Source organism: Carassius auratus, chromosome 13 (genome assembly GCF_003368295.1).
Source record: "Carassius auratus strain Wakin chromosome 13, ASM336829v1, whole genome shotgun sequence".
Taxonomy (NCBI): Eukaryota; Metazoa; Chordata; class Actinopteri; order Cypriniformes; family Cyprinidae; genus Carassius; species Carassius auratus.
In genome coordinates this window covers 10,793,934-10,821,692 of record NC_039255.1, presented here as the reverse complement: position 1 = coordinate 10,821,692, position 27,759 = coordinate 10,793,934, and the positions used below count along the sequence as shown (strand labels likewise).

At 39.9% G+C, this 27,759-nt stretch overlaps 1 protein-coding gene across 6 annotated transcripts in view; it reads left to right on the top strand.

Moving 5' to 3' along the window:
- Window positions 1-225: 225 nt before the first annotated feature.
- The window catches only part of LOC113112621 (titin homolog), a 39,249-nt gene continuing 11,715 nt past the window's right edge, over window positions 226-27,759 (top strand). For 3 of the 6 annotated variants that reach the window (XM_026278343.1, XM_026278342.1, XM_026278348.1), the window contains exons 1-11: window positions 226-4,798; window positions 5,188-5,796; window positions 10,024-10,290; window positions 21,653-21,780; window positions 22,426-23,842; window positions 25,087-25,147; window positions 25,262-25,517; window positions 26,002-26,051; window positions 26,142-26,251; window positions 26,672-26,822; window positions 27,311-27,445. In XM_026278343.1, coding sequence (XP_026134128.1) covers window positions 804-4,798; window positions 5,188-5,796; window positions 10,024-10,290; window positions 21,653-21,780; window positions 22,426-23,842; window positions 25,087-25,147; window positions 25,262-25,517; window positions 26,002-26,051; window positions 26,142-26,251; window positions 26,672-26,822; window positions 27,311-27,445 — 7,179 coding nt within the window. In that variant the 5' untranslated portion in view covers window positions 226-803. The remainder of the gene's footprint in view (window positions 4,799-5,187; window positions 5,797-10,023; window positions 10,291-21,652; window positions 21,781-22,425; window positions 23,843-25,086; window positions 25,148-25,261; window positions 25,518-26,001; window positions 26,052-26,141; window positions 26,252-26,671; window positions 26,823-27,310; window positions 27,446-27,759) is intronic. The other 3 variants (XM_026278345.1, XM_026278344.1, XM_026278347.1) reach the window with 3 other exon arrangements.

Genomic DNA, 27,759 nt, shown 5'->3' with positions numbered 1-27,759 from the left:
CACATCAGTGGATAAATTAACAGATAGAAACAAACACAAAAGTAAAATTAAGCCTTGACCACCAAAGACAGGAATTAGGAATTAGAACAGCTGAGTCCTGAGGATAAACAATTGATCTGCTCCCCACCTCCAGAACCCGAAGCTCATCTTTCTTTGGCTGAGGCTCCACCTGCCCTGTTACTGGACTCCCCACAGGGGCCTGAGCAAAATGATGTCCGGGATCAGACAGATGGACCCTGCAAATCAATATCAGAAAGTGAAACCATACACCACAACTACTGTACAACAGGGGACAAGCATGAGAAAAATGTCTTATGCATCTGCTGTTGTGATTGATTCCTGTCATGCTAAAACAGCCCCTGAACATATCATCTGGAGCAGGAGAAGGGACCTCCTTTAAGTGGTGGAGCTGGCGCACAAGCAGCACTGTGGGGGAATTCACATGCTCTGAGCCGAGTCAGTGTGAAGAGAATAGAAGGAGAAGGAAGAGAGTGCCCTTGAATGGGCTTCAGCAGAGTCCGCTGCCTCCACATTGCTACAAACAACACCCACGACGCCGGAAATGATAGAGAGCGAGGGAGAGAAGAAGAGAGGTGATGTGTTCAAAAAGGACTGCAATATTATTACAAGCAGCAGAGAAAGAATCGGACGTGCTGGAAGCAGATGAGTTTCCGAGCTAAGAGGAAACATTAAGTGAATTTATAGCTGAAAAGGGACAAAAATGCACCTCAGTAATTTTTCCAGACATTAAGTGCTCACCTGTTCAGAAAGAAGAGGCGACTGAGAAGAGCTGTGGCAAAAAAATGCCTCACAACACAACAGAGAGTGAGAGGAAGGGAGGGGGTCTGGCGATCACACTCTCCCCAACCAGAGACAAGGATACAGCCACAGTCGATACAGAGGACAAAGCTCTGGTCACCTATTCCTCTCCAGGCATCCTTGGAACGTGTGACTGGAAGGTGGAGAGTTCACGATCAAAGGAGAGAAAAGGAGTGAGCGAAGAGAGGGGGATAAAGACAAGCGAAGGTGGAGGTCAGAACGCAGCACATGCTGGCAGGGTGTCTCAGACAGAGGAAGAAACTGAGACATGTCCATCCCACTGCATCACAGCATCACCAGGAGCAACACAAGACCAGAGTGACCTCATCCATCCTGTCACAGCCGGCACAGCCCCGTTTCCTCTGAGCATCATCAGGATAAACGACTGCGACTCCGTCAGCCCATCCCCTCCTCTTTCCTACATAAACTCTACAAAGACAGAAGCACAGAGAGTGGAAAAGACTGATCTGAATCCGAGCCCAAATGCATCAGAAGCAGAACTGCCAGGCACTGATAGATCACTTCCACCAGCAGTTTCTTTAGAAAACGAATGTCTCGCTGCGCAAGCCAGTGATCAAGAGGTACAGAGCTCTTCACAGACTAGAACCACAAGCTGTGACACATCCATCAAAACAGAGACACAGCAACACAACCAAGAAACAGGTGAAGACACATTTCAATCAACTAAGCCACGAGTAAACATGAAGGAGATCGCCGCAAGTTGTACCAAAGAGGAAGAGCATATGTCTCCAAAAGGGATGCAGAGCTCTTTTGAGGACCAAAAGGATGCAACATTGAAATGCCAAATGACTGAATGTGCCTCTCTGCCCCCACTGATGGTATTTGAAAGTCTACATCATCCAGTAAAAGAGGCTAGCTTCAACTTTAAAGGTTTTCTCAGCATCAGCAAACCAGCACTTCCTCTTCAGACAGAATCAACTATTGACCAGAGAAATTCCTACCAGCATGGAACAGAAAATGCACCTACTGCCACCGAAGAAGGAGGTAAAGAGGAAAACAATGGAAATCAGAGAGGAAAAGTGGAAATGACATTTAAAGAGCCAAAGGACCGCAGGGAAATGACCAGTACACCCCAAATGCATGGTGAGACTACTGTAAAACCTGGAGAAAATGTTAATGTAATTATAAGTAGCTGTAAAGACGATGGAAAAGCGACAGATGAATCTCCTGATGTCAGCAAGAGAAATCCCGTTATATTTTCATCACTGTCAGCTGCAGGTGATGCCACCGGTGTTACTGAAGCTAAAGATGTGGTTAATGAAACTCTGGAAGATACTGAAGTAAGTAAAAAGAAACAGGAACATAAAGAATGTATGAATGTTACTCGTATCACTCCAAATAATACCGATGAGTCAGCTTCCACTGAGAATAATAGTGTTTTACTACAGGATGTTTCTCCACAAGTGCGTCATAACAGCAGCCCTGCTGTGCATGGTGAGTGGGCTGATATGCCTCTGTCTGAAGGAGTTGAACAAAGACATACTGAAGTTATACTTACCACCAAGGAAAAGCTGGATGAAGAGACTGTTAAATCAAGGGGGTGTGGTTTACCTGAAGCAGGTGATATAGAACTAACATGTCCAGGTTATTCAGAGAATCTTGTGAATGACAGTCGAGAGCAAAAGCCAGAAAAAAGCACATGTGAAGTTGAGTCACAGGTAAAGACCAGCTCCATGTCTCCAGCAGCTGCCACAGACATAGACAGAATGTGCCCTTGCATTCAACCAGATAAGAAATTCAACAAAGAGCAGCCTACTACAACCTCAGAGATGGTGTTTCTGTCCAAAGCAGTTGAGTGTGCAGACATGCTGCCCTATCAGACTGAATCACAGTACAGTAATGAACGGTTGAAAAATGATGCAGCAGATGCTGGCGACACAACAGTCCCTTCTCTTCCTGCAGCGGAGACTACAGTACCAGCACAAAGGGATCTTTCCTCAACGACCACACAAAGCACTAACAGTAATGGCAGGGATGTGTCTGTCATTGTACTAAAGGCTCCTGCCCCAATACTGAGTCACTGTGAGTTCATGAATGACTGTGATATTGCTGTAGCTGGACCCAGAGAAGATTGCAGGGTGAATTGTGTGTTTGATTCTGACACAGATATTGTAAAGAATATTACAGACAAAACGAATCAACAGTCAGATGTGAATAAAGAGATGTTAAGATCTCAAAATGCAGATGATCCTCCCTATCCTGTTGAAATGCTTCATTATCAACCTGCTTTGACAATTCAACAAAGTCATGATGATGAAATCAAATGTGATCCACTCCTGATGAACTTGGAGGACAATCTCGTTACACTTTTGACTGAGGATCCTGTTCAACATGTGTCTGTAGACATTGTAAAACTGAATAAAGATGTATCCAAAGGCTCGAGACAGATAATGGGAGGAGAGCAAAATAGGGAGTGTGTGCAAAAAAATGAGGTACACAATGTAAAATTAATTGCAGAAAAGGACAGTAAAAAGAGAACAAATAACTCTCAAGAACAGGATGACGAGGCTGCTGCAAAAGAAAAAGCTGATCAAACACAAGAAGAAAATCAGACATTAATAAGTCTATTCAATCTATCAGGAGAAGAAAAACTATTAGATGAAACCATTCCTAGAGGAAGATTGGAGTGTAGCCCTAAGCCTGATCCTGGTTTAACCTCCAAAGTGATTACAGAGGAGGCTTTGGGTTGTAGAGGGGCACTAACTGAAAAATCTTTTCCAGTCGTTGATCAGACCCTGCCTGCAGTGGTGAATGCTTCACCTGAGAGAGACCTCACACAAGATCCAAGAGGTTTGAGCCAGTCAGACTTGACATTTTCACAGTCCCAAGATCTCCAGCGGCAACATAAGTTTGTGAGTGAGAAAGAGTATATTTTTCATCCCTCTGATTGTCAGATCTCCACCACGACACCCTCTTTTTCTGCTTCTGTGCTCCAGAAAAGTATTACAGAGGAAAAAGAGTTAAGTGTGGATCAGGCCTCTAAAGATGCCCAAGAACCTAACACTCCTAAATCAACTCCCCAATCTAAGACAGCCAGCTGGAGGATGAAGCAGCTTAATAGGCATTTGTCAGAGCAATTCCCAGATGGTACCCAAAACACAGAGGAGCAGGATACACAGTGTTCTGAACAGCAGCTCATGCCGGTACAACATGTAGGTACTTGTTTAGACACTGAAAACACAATCAGTACTATGAAAGAAGAAGACACAGTTTCAAATGGCTTACATCAGCGAGTAGGAATTCAAGAAGAGATAAGTAAACAGATGGCAAATGAGGAAAAGAACAAGGCCACTGAAAAGGATCACACAGAAATGTCCAAAGGGGGTGAACCTAAGTTTTCAGGGTCTGTAGAGATAAAAAACATCTACAAAGAAAACCGAAGCAAGTTGGAGGAGCAGTCTTTATTTTCAATAGTTGATAACGTAGACCAGCAAATTGAAGAAGTTTCTAATGGGACACTGACAGAAATGAAACCGGTGGTATCATTGTTGTACCCTAAGACCTCTGTCTGCTTAGTGACTGACCTCCAAGATTCCCTCCAGTTCCCTCCTACAGTCAATCAACAGTCTAGTCAGCAGCCCACTAAGTCTTTTATCCAAACTTTACATCAAAACACCACAAATACAGTTAAAAGTAGCAGTGAGCAAAGTCCTGATATAGAAGATAACTCTCCTGGAGACACAGAATGCCTTCTAATCAATAAAGCAATACAAAAAGATGACAGTGAAGCTATTGAAGATGAAGTCAGAAAGGTGTCAAAAGCTGCAGTAGAACTATCGCAGGTTATCCACAGTTCAGACAGCCAAGTCCTCAGTGCATTCTTTGAACCTGAGAGGCCAGATACAGTCAACTCCTCCGAAGGTTCTGATTGGCTCAGAGCTCTGAAGGAGGCAGCCTCCATGTCTCAGATCATTCCAGAGCACAGTGATGAGACTCCTTGTGAATCTACAGAAAAAAGGTATTTTCAAATTGATGTTTGTTTTTTAAATTAGAGACAACGAGGCAATATGACTTAGTTGCGCTTAATGTTGAAATAAATGTAGTGCTTTCCATTGACACTTGATACAAAAATGTATATTTTATGCTCATGTGATGTTCTGAGTGAAAATAGAGCCAAGTACAAGTACTACAGCCCATTATCTCCTGAGGATGGCCTAAACAATGACATCAACTCATAAAAAAAATAAAAAATAATAATTTCAAACCCATGGTCAAGCACACACTGGGCTTTCCCATATGTTAGCGTGAGACATAAACGTTCATGCATACAGGCTATAACGCATTTGAATTGAGACAAACAGTAAGGATAATTTGTTCATCTGCTATTTCTGTTTATTTTCTCTCCAGACTGTTTGAGACCCACAGTTTGCCTCAGGCTGAACTAGAATTCCGAACCCCAACACAAGAATATTTTCTCCCTGCTCCTGAAGAGTGTTTCCCTCCTGCGCCTGAGGAGTGTTTTCCCCCAGCTCCTGAGCAGAGTTTTCCTCCTACTCCTGAGGAGAGTCTTCCCCCTACTCCTGAGGAGAGTTTTCCTCCTGCTCCTGAGGAGAGTCTTCCCCCGGCTCCTGAGAGTCTTCCCCTGGCACCTGAGGAGAGTTTTCCTCCTGCTCCAGAGGAGAGTCTTCCCCCGGCTCCTGAGGAGAGTTTTCCTCCTGCTCCTGAGGAGAGTCTTTCCCCGGCTCCTGAGGAGAGTTTTCCTCCTGCTCCTGAGGATAGTTTCCCCCCGGCTCCTGAGGAGAGTTTTCCTCCTGCTCCTGAGGAGAGTCTTTCCCCGGCTCCTGAGGAGAGTTTTCCTCCTGCACCTGAGGAGAGTTTTCCTCCTGCTCCTGAGGATAGTTTCCCCCCGGCTCCTGAGGAGAGCTTTCCTCCTGCACCTGAGGATAGTTTTCCTCCTGCACCTGAGGAGAGTTTTACCCCTGTTACTAAGCAGCCAGAAGAACCACTAGACTGCAGGTGAGACCTACATGCTCCTTATGCACTTTCATGAAATCCCTCTTAAATAATGACTATTTAGACTACAGGATGCCAAAATAGTTCAGTTTAGGTACAGTGAACAACATTTTTAATAGAAGGATCATGCAGTACAGTTGGGGACATCCCTTTTTTTGGAAATTTGTAAGTTCGGTTTTTGTCTGGATGGGCTAAATCTGATATTGTGTAACGCATTTTGTCAGTTTCATTGCTTAAGTAAAAAATACAAATGCTACATGGGTGATCAAAGACCCGTTGAATTCTTTTAAAGAACATGTTTAAGGAATATTGTGTTAGGGGACTTACCTATCCTCTGTCGTTTTGTCATTACTCCCCACTGCCTCTCTTTAGTCTATAGCTGCTCTGTTGCAGCAGCCACAACAGATGAAAATGGAGCACTTGGTGCTTGTCAGTCAGAGGTTTTAGCCTAGCACCTCATTTAGAAAGACATGCCAGATCCAGGGAGAAAGAAAGACCAAGGGAAAAAGATAGTGGTGGACAGTGATAGGCAGTGAGAATGAGGGGAAAGAAGACAGCAAAATTTTTACTGTGTGCATTTATTCCAGCATCCCTGAATGGCCCACACTTTGTTGCTTGCCACTAGGGGAATTTTGCATGTATCTGTCAGTATGTGTGTGTTTGTGCACGTGTCTTGCTTAAGCATGCATATGTGTTTGCTATTTGCACCAACGCCCTCACATGAGGTCATACCGAGAGGTCTGTCAGTGTGGAACAAAAGCTATAGTTCAGGGCTGTTCCAGTTAAGAATATTACTTTGTGTGTGTGGATAGATAGATAGATAGATAGATAGATAGCTACTCTCGAGACTCAGAGAAAGAGAGATGAGATAAAGATAAATAAATGAGAGAAGAAATGTGAAGTGGCTGTCTGAAGAATTTTGAGTGGCTTGCCTAAAGTATAATAACACACTTTACTCTGGGTACTTCTCTCGGGTGAGTTCCATACCTTCTTTTCTGTTTAAAATGTAACATTTCTCTTTTGATTTTACTAATAGTTTGAACTGCTGGAGAGTACAGCCTTGTGGATGTTTGGAGAGATGTTAATTATAGATGGTTTGTGATGATCTCACTGGATAGATGGGGGGAGAGACAGTAGGAAGACTAGGAGTGAATAAGGAAGTGTGTTGTGAAGTGTGTCTCACTCTCTCATTCTTTCAAATTTGCTAGCTTGCTCAATCTGTTTGTTTTGACAGTTTCAGACACCTGATGATAATGATTTGCTTTGTGTTGACAGAAGGTTAAATTCCATTATAGTAAGGAATGGATAAGATTACACAGGACTTTATGGATGCAGTTAAGATACCTTTGCTCTTGATAATGTGTGATAAACACATCTGTGAACAACCTGTGTTACTATACTAAACCTGATTTTAGACATGAACCCATAAAATGCTGTGATATATATTGTTTGGGTATGTGAATTTACTCTATTTTATTTTGACATGCTCAAAGAGGGTATTTTGAACTATGCGGCTTTTGAGGGTTTGTGTGTAAATGACATACAGTGCAAAACTATAGCCTGATGGTTTTGGTTGGATGTTTTAGGCTAGCTACCAAATTTCCACATGTACAAGCTAATAATATCTTTTTGAGATAACTGTGTCGATTTTAATAAAAGCCTGCACAGCTACCATTTCATTAAAGCTCTTTGGTTACACTTCAGTGGAATCTAGAGAACAAGTTTATTTTCTGTTGTTATTTAGGAAGTTGCAAATTTACTGATAACATCTTGGTGTTAGCGCCTCACCCACAACAGCTGAATAAAAACATGGCAATGTTAAATTTGAGAGCTTGTGCTAATTTTTTACAGTGCCTACCACAAAGTTACCAAATCCACTCTCTAACCATTAGTCAGTTGTGGCCTAAAGGTTAAAGAGTCATACTTGTAACCCAAAGGTTACAGGTTCGAATCTCAGGTTCGGCAGGGATTGTAGGGGGTGGGAGTGAATGACTGGTGCCCTCTTCCACCCTCAATACCACGATTGAGGTGAGTATCTTGTGAAAGGCACCAACTCCCTTGCCGCTGCAGCATTGGCTGCCCACTGCTCTGGGTGTGTGTTCATAGTGTGTGTGTGTGTTTGTCCACTTTCTCACTGCTGTGTGTGTGCACTTGGATGGGTGAAATGCAGAGCACAGATTCCAAGTATGGGTCACCATAACTTGGCCACACATCATGTCCCTTCCTTTACAACAGGCTTCTGTGTTTTACACATTTAATGTAGTGCATTATTGCATGTCATTTAGCTAGCTGTTCCATATTAGATTTTAATTTCAGTCTATCCACTTGTAAATTAATGAGGGAATTCAACTGTGTGGATGGAATGGCTCCTGAGAGAGAGAGAGAGAGAGAGAGAGAGAAAGAGAGAGAGAGAGAGAGAGAGAGAGAGAGAGAGAAAGAGAGAGAGAGAGAGCTGGGGGGAGGGGGAGGGTTTAGGGTTGGCTTGGAAACCTTGTGATGCATGACAAAAGCTTAGCAACAGTTACCATGGCAACAAATGTTAGTCATTGCAATTATTTTGAGTTAATGGAACAATAATATTAGTGAAGCATTGAAAAGGTACTCTTAGTCAAAATGTTTAACAATGTTTCATTATAAAATGCGACAATAGACCCTAATAATTGCAATTATTAAAAGAGAACATTCTTAAAAGAGTACAGTGTGACAGCTCATCTTAGCTTTGGCTGTCAGTCAGTTTGATGGAGTGCGTGTATATAGGACTGTGAAAAAGCTGTTTGGCGGCTGTGCTAACAGTAGTGACGTTGTTTTTTTACGGCTGTAACACTCCAGCTCCTCCCTGCTGCCTTTGTTAGTGCTGTCTGTTTGCTATTAACAACACTGTATGAACTCATTCCGATAGACACAGCTGCTCCTGGGAGATTAGATTTTGTGTTTGAGCTTTTCCTCATAACTCTGGGACATTAAAAACCTTATTTTGTTCATTAAAGTTGTGGTTTGTGGTTGTGTGTAACATGCAATCTCCCACTATCCGGTTAAAGCAAAGGAAGGAGAGGATCATGATACTCTGATGTGTGCATAGGCCTATTTAGAGGGCACTTTTGCAAACTGTCTACAACTGTTTCTGATGTGATAGTGCAGAGCTATGTACAGTTGTTTAGGCTGTGTGGTGGAGTGAGTTGTATTTTTAGTATGTGACATGAGGCACACCCCTTGACAGGAGCAGCTGAAGGGCTGTCTGCTGCTCTGCCTGTTGAATTAGCCTTTGTCTGTGATGGTGCTTAGCTATTGCCATTTTTCCCCATGCCAAGAGTGCAGGAGGGATTGTAGTATCATAAATAACATTGTGAATTATTATTTTATGAAAAATATGATAAAACATTTGTTAAAATATATATTTTTTGTATACATTTATATATACAACATGTATCTTATGTGGTTCATCAGCAAAAAAATTTGAAGAACTGACTGATTTATTATTCATAGAAAATATGAATACACTACACTACTTGTGCTCAATAACACTGCATTTATTGGACCATAAAAAACAGTAAATAAAGTATTTTAAAGTATAGTAATTTTACATAATTGTTTCTATTTTGATTCATTTTTTAAATGTAATTTATTCCTCTGATAACGAAACAGTCGTTAATAGTCTTAGTTTCACATGATTCTTTAGGAATTCTTGGTTTGGTGCTCAAGATTTATTATTATTGATGTAGTAAATGGTAGTTTAATACTTTAGCAGAAACTATGATACATTTTGGATTCTTTGATAAATACAAAGTACAAAAGAGCATCATTTATTTGAAATATAAATCTTTTGTATAAATGTTTAAAAGTTTTGTATATAATGTATAAATATCTTTACTGTAACTGTAACTTAATTTATTTTCTGAATAAAATTAATATAAATATATATTTTAAATCATACTGACACCAAACTTTTGAACAGAAGCCTATATATATATATATATATATATATATATATATATATATATATATATATATATAAAGTTGTTTAGTTGTTGGATTTGTTGTTTAAAAATAATTATATAAAATATAAATAGAATAAAAATCTTTCTTAGCTGATGTCTGAGTTCAGCACCTTATTTTGGTTTGTGTACTATGTTATTAATGGTTCTCATGTGAATGATTTCATAGGTATCAGTGCGTCTCTCCTCACCCTGCCCTATGTGTGTTAAACGCCTGTGAATTTTTGGTGTTATGCAGGTCTCTTCTGGTAAAAGCTGCTGAGAGGAGTGAGCCTGTCCCCTCTCCCATATCACCCCTACCACAGCACAACACTGCTCCTGCCCTCCCTGCCCACCTGCTCCAGGACACAGTTGAGTTCCCCACACCGCCCCCTACCCCTCCGGACAGGGCTCCCCCTGAGCCTCAGACCCTTCCTCCTGCTCCTGCTGGTCTACTGGAGGCTTCCCCTGCTGCCCCTGCGCCTCCTCAAATCCAACAGCTACAGCACTCTGAGCCTTCAGCAAGGTAGGATATAATTATTTATTGAGTGTGCTTACTGTTTAACAGTGTACAGTTTTTTCTTCTTTAGAAGATTGTGAGGATGCCACAAGTGTAGAGATACTGTACACTCATACATGCACACTTGCACTGGTTATTTAAGAACCTGGATGAGGCGCAGAGCACAGAACTTTAACCACTCATATGCCCCTCCCTGCGTGGGCATTACAATTCACATGAGGCTGCTTTCAAATGCTTTCATCCATCTAGTCTGTTCTTAATCACCACACTCATCGGAATCTATGAATACTGATAAGATTATTTAAATCGATCTGACTGTAAGACGTAATTTCACTATGCATCTGGAGGGTATTGTTGAGTGTGCTCATAATAATAATTGCAGTGATGATCCTAAGGGATTTGTGCCATACACTGCATGTACAGTAATGTACACAGAGTACCTCAATGAAGTCGTGGCCTAGTGGTTAGAGAGTTTGATTCCTAACCCTAAGGTTGTGGGTTTGAGTCTCAGGCTGGCAATACCACGACAGTGGTGCCCTTGAGCAAGGCACTGAACCCCAACTGTTCCCCAGGTGCCGCTGCATAAATGGCTGCCCACTGCTCGGGGGTGGTGTTCACGGTTTGTGTGTGTGTTACACTGCTGTGTGGTAGCACTTTGGATGGGTTAAATGCAGAGCTCGAATTCTGAGTATGGGTCACCATACTTGACTGTGTGTCACGTCACATCACCCTGTTTCCTCTGTGTCTGTAATAATTTTATGAAGCACCCAGAAATTAACTTGCAATGTTGACTATTGGCTTTGACACCAGGCTTTGCTTTGTGTGCATCTTAACACCACTGTTTAAGCTGAATACAGTGGCCCTAAAATCATTTTAATTCATGCTTAAAATATATGAAAGTCATTACATCCACAAAATGTCAAATCAAGCAAATGATTCTAGAACTTTTCTCAGGACTAAATTCTCTTTTGTAGATATTTTTAATTGAAAACCAACTGTTTTCAATGTGATTTTAGTGGTTGAAGTCACTTCTTTCTGATGTTTTAAGATACTGTATTGCTATGCAGTGCACTGCCGCTACTGTAGGTGACTGATTTCCATCTGTGCGCATTGTTGTAATAGATTATACATCTATCAGAGGTTGTGCTGTGTTTGGATAGAGATCAGAATGACTCAGCCACGATGACCGGTGATGAGCTCAGCTTGCAGTTCTTCTATCAGACAGCAGAGGGCGAGCATGTGTGTATGTGTTTCTTTCAGCATTGGAACTGAACTCTGCTGCCCACTGCAGCACACAGCTTGTAAACACACCAGAACAGGAATATAACCTACAGATAAAAAGAAAACCTGACCTACACTGTATGACACTCAAAGGTATACCTTTGTATCTTATTTACCCATAAACGGATTCAGAATGCAGATGCGAGAACCTAATCTTAACATAATGAATGGAAAAAGCAGCATTTGCATAATGAGATTTGTTTCAGAAGCCCAAATTTTTGTCAAATTAAGCCTGTCCCCTCTGCAAACCACCAAAAGGGCATTTATTCTTTCTCATTTCTCTCACATTCTAAAATTCATTTTCCTCTTTCTTTCTCTTTTGAAGGTAATTTGTATTATGTATGATTTTGTTTTCACTACTGTTGTATGAGTTGCCACTATATGAACACAGTACAGTTCAATTTTTAAGATTCCTTTGGTTAAAATGTTTAATTTCTTTTTTTTTTTTTTACTTTTGTCCTTGCAAAATGCAGCACAGTATACCTGTATTCATCATACTGGTGGCAAATGTAAGGCCTTTATGGTCTTTTAACTTAACTTGTTCATTAGTGAACTAATAAAACAACAACAACTGATTGATTCACAATTCATAGCAAATGTGAATATGTTTTCTTTACTCTTGTACTATGTTTGACTCTGCTTAGTTCAGCCTAGATACTGAAAACCCATGTTATAAATCTCTAAAAAAAGAAAAAAAAAAAAGAAACTGCCTTTGCAAAATCTTTCAGTGAATGTACTGCTTAAAAATGAAATGATCAATTACCTGCAGCTGAGCATAGGATGAATATTTCAGTACACATACACTCTCCCTCTATGTGTTAAAGCAGTGTTGTAAATGTCTTTTCTTGTAAAATAATGAGTTGTTTAATGTCACTGACACCCGTCTTCCAGCTGTCTGAACCAGACAGCCATTAAATTGGTGACAGGTCTTTAAAAATCCCTTCTGTAATTTATTATGGACGGCTGTGTTTTTCATCCCTCTTGCTCTTTGAAATCAGAGTGAGAGAACAGTCTCCACTGGCTTCTGCTGAGATGAAAACAAAAGCTACATGTAGATGCTGTAGAACACTGTGTTCCTTTGCTGGCACAGAATTCTCCACAAGTAATAAAGTGTATGTCCTTAAATCGCTGAGCTAAGAGAAGGGAAGTCGTAATAGGATGCTAGGTTTGAACAGGTTAGTTGTCTCAAGCATTAGGATGGTTGGCTACAGGACCAGCGACCTTAGGAGCATAGAACATGCCACTGAACTTCATTTGTGTGATTTTGTTCACCCTCAAGCTACAGTATTATCACCCTTTGTGTACTTGTGCATATTTTTTCTTTCTGCTTTTTATTTGATATTTTCAGAAAGTTTTGGTAGTGCCAATGTGTTTTCCTGCCTAGAACCAGTTTTTTTTCTTTCTCTGGGCTAAAGGCATATCATCCCCTTGGAATTATAAGGCTCTGTCTGACATTGCTTTCATAACTGAGTTATTCACATGTAATTCTAATGTGACAACTAACATTATGTGATAGATTATTTGTGTACATTTTGGGACTTTTTATTTAAGAAACAAAATGGGTCTATCCACACAGTTGAATGGAATGCAAAAACTTTGAAGCTCAATATCTCAAAACTACTCAGAATGCAGACAGAACCTTGGAATTCCAAGGGGACGATATGGGTCATTATTTACCTTGCTACTTGTAACATGATATTTTATGTTTACATAAACATACTATTTATTGAAGTCAAGCCACATTGCTGTTGTTTGCTGGACAGGGTTGCTGTAGAAAAATGAATGCTTTATGTGAAATTTTATTTCGTATTTTATTATTTTTGTGCAGTCGATAATTTATTCTTCTTTTTTTCTTGAAGAGTCACTGCCCACTTTTTCTTTTTGGAGAAAATGCCCCTGGCTCAGGGTTTCAGGTTCACCCTAATTTAGCTAATCTTTGTTTCTTTAACACAGGAACACAACAAAGCTTCAGTTAACTTAGGGGCATGAAGACTTCCCTACTCTCTGTCCAGTCCTCAGGCTTTAGACTGCAAGTGAATAGGCAGATCTGTGCGAAAAGCTCTTTGTTCTGCTTTCTCATGAGTGAACAATAGATTTATATTCCTCATGTTTCAGATGCCCCCACCAGTGTCCTAATTTCCCACAACTGCTGTTGTCTCATGCTGTAAATCAATATGGATTAGCTTTTCTTTGAGTTGTCTCTCATTTTCATTCTCATCGTCATTTTCATTTTTCCATATCACACCTAAAGACACTTCCATAACATATGCATTGCAATTTTGAATATATCTGTTATTTGAGAACATCAGGACTGATGGCTGCTTTCTCCCATTACCTCTTTCTGTTCTCAGTGGGGTTGATATATCATGACTTTGACCTGAGCAAATAGAAAGATCTGACACCTATGAGAGAACAGCAGTAGTAAATCAGAGAGTCCTCAAGTCTGATGTACATGCAGTTCATTTATGCTTTATTTGTTTGGATGTTGCTATTAGATACATAGTTTTTTCTGTATACTCTGTTGATTTCATGATGGGCAATTATTTAAATGTGTTCCTCTGACCCATTCAAAACCAATTTGACAGACATATTTGAAGCTATAACCCTCACAATGTAGAAATGCACTTTTTTATAATCTTTTTTACATTCTTAATGTCAAAATTCATTGCATTTTTATTTATGTACAGAAATAATGTAACATTTTTCATGTTGGATGCATGGTATCAGGCTGAAATGTTGTTTATATTGTAATCAATATTTCACCAGATGGTGAAAAATCGTGAAGAATGAAACAAATACTTTTTTATTAAAGTGATAGCTTACCCAAAGATGATCATTCTTTTAGCATTTACTCACCATCATGTTGTTCCAAACATGTATGAATTTCTTTCTGCCACTGAACAAGAAGATATTTTGAAAAATCTCATTGTTTTGTGATCAGTACAGTGAAAGTCAGTGGAGTTGTTTGGATGTTTTTCTGTTTCGCAGAAGAAATAAAGTCATACAGGTTTGGAACGGCACAAGTAAATAAAGTACATTTTTCATTTATTTTAAGTATATTTTTCAAGAAATTACTAAATACCCTGGGGGTCTGAGAGACCAAGTAGACCATGAGAGTTAAGTTTCTTATCCTATTAAGCTCACAGGAGAGAGATGATTGGATTTAGGGCAGTAAAAAAAAAAAAAAAATGGTGTTACATAACAAAAGACTAGAGTAAAGCATGCCACAGTTTCTGTGTCTCGGTGTGTGGAAAAGAGACCTGTGTCTTTCAGTTTGGCGTGGGGTTGGCTATTGTTTGTGTTTGGTGTGCTGGTCGGCACAAGAGAGCTCAGATCAACAGGGAAATGCTGCTCATCTTCTAAAGCACACAGGTCCCTGGGGAGGGAGAAAGAGAGAGAGAGAGAGAGAAGAGAGAGAGAGGAGAGGGAGAGGGAGGGGTTATGGAGAAAACCAGCAGCCGTTTCACTGAACACCACAACAAGCCAATGAGAAGACAGAGTTGAAGACTAGAGAGCAGGAGCATCACTTACTCCCTCTCTCTTCTCTTGCTTCTCTTGCCTTGCATCCTTCCACATCTCTACCCATAAGGCTTAGTCCTGTTCTATTGTTGTCAAGGATACACAGCCTTCCCCTGATGCAGTGTAGACAGAGACGGAGAAGGAGTCAGAGAGAGCTAAAGTGAGGGATGCTGAGGGCTGAGTGTGGGTCGCACGAATGCCCCTGATGCCATCTGCTCCGGATCTACTGCAGCAAAGCAGTGTGTTTGACGCCAGCCCAAGGGCCCCCAGGACGAGAGACGTGGAGGAACAGGAGGCGCAGGTTGAGGGGAGGAGGAGGGAGACGGGTGCCAGTGGAGATCATATAGCAGAGAATGGGAGCAGTGGAGTCCGCTGAGAACGGACAGCCCCCCTGTCCCTCTCAGGAGCGTCCCGAGAGCATGTGAGTAAGAACCAGAGGAGTAGATAGGAGGGTTCTTGACGAGCTCATTGTAGTCGCTGGTAGTGGTGGTGTTTTCAAGTACCTGGTTTTCTCACCTGGTTTGAGTCTGCATCGGAGTATTCCTTCAGCGATGCCTGCACTGTGAGAAAAATAAATTAGAAGTATAGTATTTGTCAGAGAAACTGCAATCACAAAGGAAGAGGGGATTGTTATTTTGTCTTTGTGATGTCACAATCAGACATGATGTTTATTTACATTAGCCGTTTGCTGGCGGCAGTATGGCTGTGTATGTGTTTTTGCATATTGACGTTTGCGTTCCAGTCTGGAAGGCTTGCAGACGTCTGGACGGGGGAGAAATGACTGTATTTAATAGGAGAGAGATATGTGTTTTTGTGGGGGATGGAGGCTAATGCTGGAGGATTGAGAGAATGAGAGATGCTGCTGAAATAGAACGCTGAGATGTGTTGGCGAAAAGGGGGAGGGGGAAAGAGGGAGAGAGTGGGGCTTGCCATAGGCTACATGTATTTATGTTGTGCTGTGGAACACTGTGGACATTCAGAAAAGCACAATGGCATTGATCATGAAAAACATTTTGTGTAGGTGGAGTGGTTTTTCACTATCCCTGTTGGTTTGTGGGATAAACCTGTTGTAAATCTTAAAGAATGTGCACCCAAATTAATATTCTGTCATCATTTGCAGTACATAACCTGCATTATTTCGTTCTTCAGTGGAACACAAAATGGTATATTTATTAGAATGCCCTGTACAATGAAAGTAAATGGTAACCAAAGGTCCCAAATTTAGTAAATAATTACCTACATTTCATTTGGCTTGCACAAAGCCTTCACATTGCTTGCACAAGTCATATGGACTAGTTTTATGATGCTTTTATGTTGCTGTTTAGTCTTTTATGGAGGATGTCAGACGCTGGTGGCCATACACTTTAATTTGATAGAAAAGAGCAGTTCAGACATTCTGCTCATTTTGTGTTCCATTCAAGAAACAAGTGCATACAGGTTTAAAACAACACAAGGAGAAGCAAATTACCAATTGTGTGTCTTTGCTTATAAAGCACATTCTAACATAGAAGATGTTTTATTGCAATTAATCCTCATCCTATCGGCCACAATGGTAATTTTACTGCTGTAACTGACCTTTGTGCAAAACATCCTGAAATTTGTTGCTCCTGGCAGCACAGCTGGGGATGATGGGAAAGTTTGAACCTGCTCTGAGGTCTGTGCTTTAAGTAAAAGTATTGTAGCACCATACAGTGTTGCTCTTCCAGCCATGACTAACATAGCTTTAAGCGTCTAAAGTTTGGCTTATGCAACCCCCTTTTGAGAATGCTTACATACAGTATACGAACCTTCAAAGTTTACGTGAGGGTTTGAAATGCTACTCAAAAGCTTGATATTACTAGATTAGTCATTTAGCTCACCTACTATACCAGTAGCTCATGACAATGGAATCTAAGGGAAGAACCTTTAAGCATTGCCTTTTAGAACTAACCCCCCCCCCCCCCCACATACAATTCTTTTTTCTTTTGGCATTCATTCAGAGTTGTCTTCAGCTCTGCATAAGCACTGCAATGCACTTGATGCACTTCTGTCTCATAATGATTCATATATATATATATATATATATATATATATATATATATATATATATATATGTATATATTCACCAGGACTGCACTTATTTGATCAGTAATATGATAAAACTGTAATATTGTGAAATATTATTACAATATAAAACATATTTATAAAATAAAAAATAAATAAAACAAATTTTTAACATCCATTAATCCAGTCTTCAGTTTCACACAATCCTTCAGAAATTATTCTAATATGTTGACTTTGGTGCTCAAATAACATTTTTTATTATAATTGATAAATATAGTTGTGCTGCTTAATATACTTTTTCTCAGAATTCTTTTATTAATATAAAGTTCTAAATAACCAACATTCTAAATAACCAAAATATTTCAAACTGTAATTTTTTGTAACATTATCTTTACTGTCACTTTTGATCAATTTAATGAATCCTTATTCATTTCGAAATCGTAATAATAATAAAATATTTATTCAATAATAAATGTACTATTTTGTCTCTCTTTTACCCATAATGTCCTGTTTCATTTACATTTTTCATATCAGTTTAGTGGCAAAATATCTAAAATAAAAATATTCAAACAATATCTGTATATTTATATTCCAGTTCGGTCTTTAGTCACTAGCAGTGACCCACTTTAGAATACTGATGCCATGTCATGAGCACTAACATCCAGATCTACTGGGAAACATGTACACTGCTGGAGATTTCATGCACTGCTAAGCATTCAACTCTGTGAAGGCTGTAGTCACATGACCTGCACATTTTTTCAACTGTTTGACTAGCATATACATATATGGGCATGTGCTTTTGGTTAACCATCATTTCTGTGACTTTCGGGTTATCTGGAGTTTGCTATTGTGTTGTAAGGACCATTTTGTTATCCATGCAGTATTACATGTTAAAATAGGGGTGTCTTAGGGGCATACAGCAATCAAGTGTCCTTTTATTCCAAAGGTATGTTTCACTGTTTTCACATGTTTAATCTTTTTTGACAACCTTGTGTCAAAATGAGCAAAGTGGTAAATCAGATTTGAGATGCCCCATTTGGTGATGTATATGACCAGTATCTACACCTCCCTGTCTCTCATCACTCTGAGCCTCTGAGACCATGGAATAAACTCAGTGCTGCAGGAGATCTAGCACTCATAAAATATTGAGAGTATGCCTGAATTATTTGATAGTTCTGGTGGTGAAAGCTGGTACATTGCTGTATTCCCCCAGAGAGTAAGCAGTTCTTTGCTGAGGAAACTTGGTTCTGATTTGATTCAGGATTTTTGACTTGAAATATTAATAATAATTAACATAAAATATAGTTTTCTTTCTTAGCATGATGTTAAGATAACATCTTATGTGGAACTGAATCACTGATTATCAAGACTGTGAGAATTCATTCCACACTAACTTCAGCTTGCTGCCAGAGATGATGTCTCTAATGCCTGTATTATATCTCTGTGATTTAACGGTTTAATCAGTTTATATAAAGATGAATAAAGTGTTAAATAAATTCTAGGTTTAAAACTGCCAAAAGGAGTGATCACTTCATAAAGATATTGATTTAGCTACTCTTCAGTCTTGGGATGAAAAAAATTATATAAATTTACTTTGAGAACTTTTAATTTATGATTGGAAACTGGGGCAATGTTTGGAATAGCATTCTAGCATACTATTTATTTACAGCTGCTGTAGTACAACCTACACATCAGTTGGCAGTATGCTAGTATTCCAGTTGGAGCACAGCCTTTGTCTTCCTCTACTGGTCAACCTATGTCATTACCTCAATTTCTAGTACACATTGTACCCTCTGACATAAAATTGAGCAAATCACAGCCTCTAAATATAAATTATACCAAGGTGTTTTTAAAAACAAAATCTCAATTAAAGTTGAATGATACTTATAATGAGAATTATAGAACACGCACATAGTATGATCTACTGGAGCATTGTGTTAGTGATATGTTAACACCATTATTAGTAGATATGTTTATAGAACGGTTCTTATCATTCTTTTCTCTGACAAACTGATAGCTGTGATTTTGGTTCAGGTTAGCTTTGTTTGAACAGCATTGTGGGTTGTTGCGCTCGCAGCAGTGTCTGGCTAGAACCCAACAGTGCTGTTCTGTGCCCGACAATCCTGTCTGTCTCCATGCAGACAAATCCACCTAGAAAAATCCCCCATGTCTTCTGTCTCCTTTATCTTTGCACACTGTTAGAACTCATTTATTGCAGATGTGTACTAGATTTTAAGCATCTAGCATCTGCATATTCTTTGTCTTTTTAAATTTACAGCTGGAATTTGCAATTACTTCTGCCTCGGTAGCATTAAGAAAAATATTCAATAAGATTTAATTTATATTGTATTATATTTTTTTTCCTCCCACCATCTAGAAGAGAGTTAAAAAGAGGATGTGGAAAACCCATTCTTAGTTTTTTAAAACTCCAGAGAGGAACGTAAACTTGATGATACAGCGTTCCACCTAATTTGCTCGGCAGACTTTTCAGAAATAAATCAGTGTTTTATTTTCCAATACCATTGAAATAAATTGATTTTTATATGTGCTAATAGACTTCCTGTGCATATGTGGATCTATGTGAAAGACATAGGGAAATTTGAGGCTTTGGCCCAGATTTTGTGCAAGTTGTCAGTTTGTGCGTTGTCTAGCACATGGGAGCATATGTCTAGAGAGCACTGTCACCATGGCAACAGTGTGCTTGCCAGATATGTAAGATCCCTGGACGGGCTGAAACACTCATCAACTGATAATTATCTCACCCAATGTCATTAACACAATGAAAGCTGTAAATTAGACTGATTGACTGTTGAAATGCTGTCTTGAATTACCGGTATATTGTATGTAGCATTAATATTATCCTTGAATACAAATCAATATTGTAATATAAACTATATACAGTATTAACACTTGTAAGAAGCATACTATTTTTATTACTCTAATTCTCTATTTGTATCATATTAGTGCATTACATCCCAATAATTTTAGGTTTGACCTGTACTTAGAAATAAATGTTGGTCAGCATCCCATGCTGAGGACTAGTATCAAAAGGATGTGCAGTTTTTTCCAGCAGGGAATGTGTGTGTTCACTGCACTGAAAGCATCAGTACAGTTATATGGAGCAAAACTGAGTGTATGACTCCAGCTAAGTCCTTAATGTAGATACTAGTAGTGAAAACATGACGTCAGACAAAGAAAACCTTGATGGAATTTAAAGAAAAATCCTGATTTGTTTTATTCTTGCATTACAGCTGGGTATTATAGCACAAATAGAGAGAAAGAGATAGATAAGATAGAGGAGTAATAAAAAAAAAACATTGATTAGATATAGAAAAACACAGATTTTCTTTATATTCCAGCAGCCTGAGTGGGAAATCTGCTTCTCTCCTCACTGTGGGGGAGGGAAACCTGCCGGAGGATAAGTTAAAGGGAGAGAGAGAGAGCCAAGCAGTGGCAAGTACTGTATCTGCAACGGGTTTCATTTGGATAGAGCCCACCTTCAGTAATAGCTCGAAGAGAGAGAGAGCGCGTACGATATTGAAAAAGAGGGAGGGATGGGGAGAATTGGGCATAACACACAAAGGGATAGAATCAAAGCTTCGGATTTCAGGAATTGCTATTGGGAATAGAGAAAGTGTATAAGTAATCGGTGGCAGATATGGCAGTGAGCGCGTGGCAGGCTCTGTCTCCGCTGCAGTGGGCTCGCTGGGGCTGGGACACGCTGCTGGGAGGGACATCTGAAGAGGATGGGGCAGACCCAGCCCTAGGGCTCCTCCAGAGCCTCAGCTGGACCTCCAGACATGATTACATGATCCATGGCAGGCAGAGGTGAGCATGGGGTAACAGCAGAGAGAGGACAGGGACTAATGCGCTGGGTGACTGGGTGGGGGTCTGCACATCTGTCTGAGGCTGCGGCTTTGTTGCTGTATTTGGACTATTGCTGTATTTTAAAAATGTTTTCACATATGCTATGACATATTATATGTCAGATTTGAGTATTACTGTATATGCTGATGTCAAGACCAAAAAAAAGGTTCACAAACCAACATTTTGATGTATTAACAAAAAAAGCAACATAGGCATCATCAATCTTGACTGAAATGGCACAAATGTGTTAATGTGGGGAAAATAGCACCTCCACTGTGATAGTTTAAAATAATAAGTGAATTTATTGAATGAAAGAAAATGGAATCCATGGCTGAGCATAATGTGTGTTTGAGCTGTTGGTATTGGTCTCCTAGCTGCAGGTTCAGCGCTGTAATTTCCATCTGTAATAATCCACCAGGGGCTACTAGACATAAGCTGATCCAGGCGTTTGTTTAAAAGATCTGGAAGACAATGAATGATAGTTTAATATACTTTAGGAGAAACTGAATTTATTTGATCCATCGTGTAGAGTAAATATGAGCTGTGATGTGTGGAATTGATGCAGCTTGACGTGATTTTTATACTTCAGTGCGATTATTAAATCAGTTCTTAATACAATATATTCAGGCTTTCTTCTGTCTGACTGTCTTTTCTGTAGGAGCTCAGACTCAGACGGAGCGTTCGAAACCCCTGAGTCCACCACCCCTGTGAAGTCTGCTTCCCCACCAGTGTCCCCAACAGAGCCCCCCTGCACCAAATCAGAGGCATTGTCCCCAGAACACACAGGTACGTTTAAATCTCCATTCCCACCCCAGATTGTCTTATGTGGAGTCAAATTATTTACATTTGAATAGATTCAGGAGGGTTTACTTGACTTTTAAATGCTTAAGATTGCAGGACATTGACATAGTGCACTGTGTCTTATTTTGAACAAATTCTGTAATATTTAATATGAAGGAAATGTTATGGAAAATTAAGTAACTTTACTTAGTTATCTAGTATCTAAGTATCTGTAGCTAGAAATATGAACCAAAGCTGGAATATGTTATATGCAATATTTAAATGTTAATTTGTGCTTTGTTGGAAAACAAAGAGATGGATGGATTAATTATTTATTAAATATGTATTTTTTTCATGAATTTATATACTTATACTTCTTTCTTGTTCTTAAAAAAAAAATCAAGAAAAGGCTGCCTTTTTACTTCCATTATTCTCTGACAGGAGAGCTGTACAAGTCTTTGTTATCAAACACTGTACTTGAGCTCTCTCTAGTGGATATACAGTGTATTGCTACTGAACATTTTTTTTCTTCAAGAAAGGTCTAGAAAACAAAACTAATATCAATGCATCTGTGATTTCTAATCTCTGATCTTGAAAGCAATGTACTGTATAATAACATGTATAGTAACAGTCATACACTTATCTTTACAGCTTCCACTGCTGACATCTCTGCCAGTGAAGCTGAAGAGCCAAAACAGCTTCAAACTCTCAGCCGCTCTCAATCCAGAGCCTTTGATGAGGACAAACCAATAGCTGCTAGTGGCACCTATAACCTAGATTACTTAATTGCTGATGACCCCGTTCCAGAATCAAATTTTGGGTCTGGACCATCAAGCAGAGCGCCTCTTACCCGCTCTCTAAGCCTACAGTCAGGTGAGTTAGAGAGCCCAGGAGACAAGCCCTCAGGAGGAACCTCCGAAAAACTCATTCACACACAAGCAGAGTCCTTCAGCACAGGAACAGAAAGCGCTCCGGGAACACTTCGTAAAGTGAAGAAGCCCCGTTCAGGTTCCCTAAAGAAGAAACCTCTTTCCCGGCAGAACTCAAACCCAGAGCATTCCTCTCCCAAAACGGTTTCCTCTAGCAACACACCAGAAGAGAAAAAGAGAGGAAAACTACACCCCGAAAGCCCCTTGCAAACTCAAGAGAGGCCTAGTTCCTCTCCCAGCCCTAGTCCTAGTGGTACCCTGCGGAGGAACAGGATAAAGACTCGAGTTGAGAGTCCTCCACCTTTGCCTGAGGAGGTCACTACCAGTTCAATATCAAGTCCTGTACCTGAGGCTCCAATTGTCCCTGACGAGGAGTCTCCTATCCCTCCAACTGCCTCCTACAAATGGGATCCAGACAACTTTGAGAATATTGACCCATTCTGTACAGGAGGCAGTAAAGTCGCCAACTCGCCGGTCTTGGGCAGGAAAGCCGACTTTACATCAGTTTCAGACACCCCTGTTGCTGTAGAGGAGCCTTGTGCCTCTTCTCCTGCTAAAGAACAACCCATTAACACTGAGGAACAGCCAATCAGCACTGAGGAACAGCCAATCACAAAGCGCCAATCAGTCAGACTGGAGTTTGACTATTCAGAGGACAGTGGAGAGGCACCTCGCAATACTCCTCCTCCTAAAATCCTAGGCAAGAAACCAGGGGCCAAGATGCCCATCCGAAAGCCCAAACTGGGGATTAAGAAGGCCCCTCCACCGCAGACAGAGCAGCTAGACAATGCACCTATCCCTGCACTGACAAATGATATGGATGATATCCCAATCCCCAAGGGGCTATATAACTTTGATCCCAGCAAGTGGGATGACCCTAACTTTAATCCATTTTCTTCAAGCACTGGTATCCCCAACTCTCCTGGCCTGCCTAAAGGATCTCACAGCTTTGGTCCTGACTCCTCTGATGACTCAGCCGATCCCTTCAAATCATCCAACAAGATGGGAAACGTGCCTCCAAAAGCTGCCTCTTTTGACAAGTCCAACAATGACAACGAGAATGACAATGATAACATTGTTGAGATGGAGGACCACAACCAGAACAAACCTGCCAAGAACAAGAAGAAGCCTCTCAAATCGTAAGTCTGCACTTATTATGAAGCTATTTTCATCACCGTGTCATTCATCCATTGTTGTGTACTTTTTGTAAGTCTTGTCAATTTTCTTTTCTATATTTCTAAACTGTCAGATACGTGTGTGTATGTTATATGGTGTTAGTACTTGTTTGTCAGCCTCTGTCACATGTCTGTTGATCTAAAAAATTAGCATACGTAATCATATAGCTTAAAACAAAATTTCACTTTAACATGTTTTAACTCATGAGCTCATGTCAACTGTTTTATTATTCAATTTAATACATATTATGACTGACTTCAAATCACATCATTTCATGTCACCTGTATCTTCCTCTGCACCATGTTTGATATTCTCCAATGAGCATGTGTTGCCATCTAGTGGACCTGTACATCTAGACCCCCTGCACACCCTGATTCATTAATACAGCTGTTTGGGAGCAGTTTTAAGTAATATTACTTTCAAACTTGGAGTTTATTGGATCATTTGCCCCTGTTTCAGATGAATCCATCTAACATATTTTGCTCAGCTGCAGACTTTACTCCACAGTTCTTACACAATTCAGGATTTCCACTTTATTTTATTATTATTTTAACACTTTTCAGATTTGACTTGAGAAGTGAAGCAATACTCCTGAAATGCTTACATCAAACTTGCATTATGAAATGTGCCAAAAACAGCAACAGAATAAGATTTGAAATGTGAGACATCTGTCACTTTCTTGGGTCACTGAGCAATTTAACGGGGGCTACAGGGATTAATACTAAGTGGGTCAGTGCAGAGACTGTGGAGTATTAAGTGTATTTCCTGTTTATTTCCTAATTCTAAACCACAAATCTTTACTGCTGTTGCTATTAATTTCCTGCCATGATTCCATTCTTAAAGACTGCATTAGAAAATAAAAAGTTTACAAAAAAAACATAAAGTTGATGTTTCCCACTATTCAATCATGATGTAAACCTTGAAAAATCCATTATATTGCGTGCTAGTAAGATCTTAACTCATGAGATTTAATCCTTAATAATAAGCACCATCATTATCAGAACAACACATCAGGTATGGATTATTTAAATAAAACGTTGATTCAGTAGAACATTATCTTTATGGTATCTGTCCAAAACACTGCTGTGTATAATAAGTGTGGTTGGTGTACCCACAGTTGGGTTTTTAAAAAAATATTTATATGCTTTCATGTTGTTTTTTTTTTCTAGATTTATAGCACAAATATCTGTCTTGTTTCCTTAAACAGTAACACTTTTAGAGTGAAGAAATCACCAAAGAGGACTCCGATTACTGAGCCGTCTGCTCAAGTAAGTTAAGACACGAGTGTACATTCACCTACTGTACACTCACACAGTCACTGCAGCTGTTCATTCTGAAGATGATCTGTTTCTCCCCTTCGCTGTCACCTCATATCATAACAGTGTTGTCCTGTGTGTTCTCCAATCTCGCCCTCCACTTCACACACACATAATCACCTGCAGGAGCACTCACCTGACGCCAATCCTGAGCCTTCACAAGATCACGCCACAGATGAGGAGAAACTGGCTTCCTCCACCAGTCAGAAATGGACTAGACATGACATAGAGGTGGAGCTGACCTCTGACTCCCAATACTTCCCACAGCCGACTGACTTTACAGCTTTTGTCAACGAGAACAGTTTACCCATACAGAGTGATGGTGAGAGAGTGGAGGAGTCTCTCATTATGTTACTACATGCATTACTTTACATAGATTGCTTGGAAGAGTAAGAAAAGGGCTATGTCAAAATGCAAAATAAGAGTCCTACAAAAAAAAAAATATATATATATATTTACTGTTGATTTTGGGGTAAAAATGCATTTGTGAGATTCACCCATCAGATAATCGCACGTGATAGGCCTACAAGTTTACCTACAACCCCAAATTACCCAAAGCTGACCCGTTTTATTAGCCTTCGACCTGCAGGGAACCATTTGCGCCCTAGGGCAGTTTCTGCTTGAAACTAACTGGGTCAGTAGAACAGAGGCAGATGAATTATAGTGCCACTCTCATATTGGTTCTGTCAGTCTGAACTGATGATCAGCATAAAAAGAACGTTTTTATTTTTCATTCCTAACATAACCTTTATAAAACATTTAACCTGTTATATCTTCTCTTATTTTCTCTGATGTCTTTTCTGCAGTTACAGATTATGAGATTGAATACATGGAAAAGATCGGTTCCTCCACACCTGTAAGTAAGAGTCATAGACACACTAAAAAGCAAGTGTGTGTGACAAACACTAAACTAATATTAAATTACAACTTTGTATGTTTTTTACAGCCTCTCTCGGTGAAGAAACCATCACTTTATCTGAAGCTGGACTCTGTGCCAGACAGTCCAACAAAGACTTCCAACAAACAAGATTCAGAGCCCAATTCTCCCTGCACTGGGTAACCCAAACACACACACAAACTAACATCATATATTATTATTTGTATAATATATTGCTTAAAAACAATGAAAATAGTTAATAAGATTAGTAGTAGTCTGTGTGAAAATACTTTCTGTTCAAACATGAAGTCTGTCTGTCAGTTAGCACCTGCTGCTAGATGACATAACTGCATCATTATATTTATATAAACCATTATACCAACTTTTATGAGTATACCACTCTCTCAGAAAAAAGGGTACAAAACTGTCTCTGGGTGGGTACACTTCTCTTACTAATTAAAAAATGGTTCTTGATGTTACTAATACTATATATTTAACAAAAAGTATCAACTCGATTACCATGGGGTTTTTAATTTTTTTTTACTGTACTTTGGCAGTGTATTCCATGTGTTTAATTGTGTTGCTCTGATGCTTTACAGGAGCTTCGAGGAGATGGAGGCTCAGATCTCGCAGGGGAAATCACCTGTGCTGCCACCACGTGGTGCTCGTGACTCTATGGCCTCAGAGAAGAGCAGAAAGAGGGACGGCCAGTCTCAGAATCGAACACCGAGCAACCATAGAGATGGAGCGGTAAGTGTAAACCAGTCAAACACTGAATGGTTGAATAAGCATCTTTAAGAGTCTGTTTATTTGATTAGCTCAGATAATCTAATAAGTGGAGCCTATATAGTCAAAATACAAGAAAACCACCACAAATGTGTGAAGGTGGGGTTATTTTAATTTTGTCACTAATGATGGCACAGCTTATCTGATGCTACACATTTTTGTTTTCAATCTTAAAGGGACAGTGCATCCTAAAGAAATTAATAAATTCTGTCATTATTTACTCACTCCCATGGTATTTCAAAAATGTATGGGTTAGTTATTTTACTAGGTATGCAGCTTACTCAGGGTCTCCCCACCAGAATCAGTACCGAAGACAGTTTATTCATAAGCTTTGTAAACACAACTTAGAAGTGTTATGATGCACTAGACTAAATATGAGCTTGCCCTGCCTCACTGACACCAAGACACCCCCTACTCCTCTTGTCTCTCTTCTGCTCTTGGTCCCAATGCAGTCCCCAATCCAGGGCCCCGTGGATCCCTCAGATCTGCCCCTCTTAGACAGGCTGTCTGATTCACCTGCCCCTCTCAGCTACCTGGAACCTGATCTGGCAGAGACCAACCCCACTGCCTTTGCTCAAAAACTGCAGGTGTGTAGATAGAAGCCAACCAGCCAACTATTTCTTCTTCCCTGGACCTTTGCAGCTGTGTTTGTGTGTGAGAGAGAGGGAAAGAGAGAGAGAGTGCTTGTCTTCATTCTGTGTTTGTTTGTCCCTCCAGTCTTTCATGAACTTTGTCTGCTTTGTTTTATCTCTCATTTTTGGATTGATAGATCTTACCACATTCACAATGTTCACAGTAAAATGTGTATGTGTCTGTACAGTATATGTTACCCCCCCCCCACCCCAGGTTTACTATTTGTGTGAGGCCAGTACAACACTAACCCCTCTTTTCCTCCTTACCC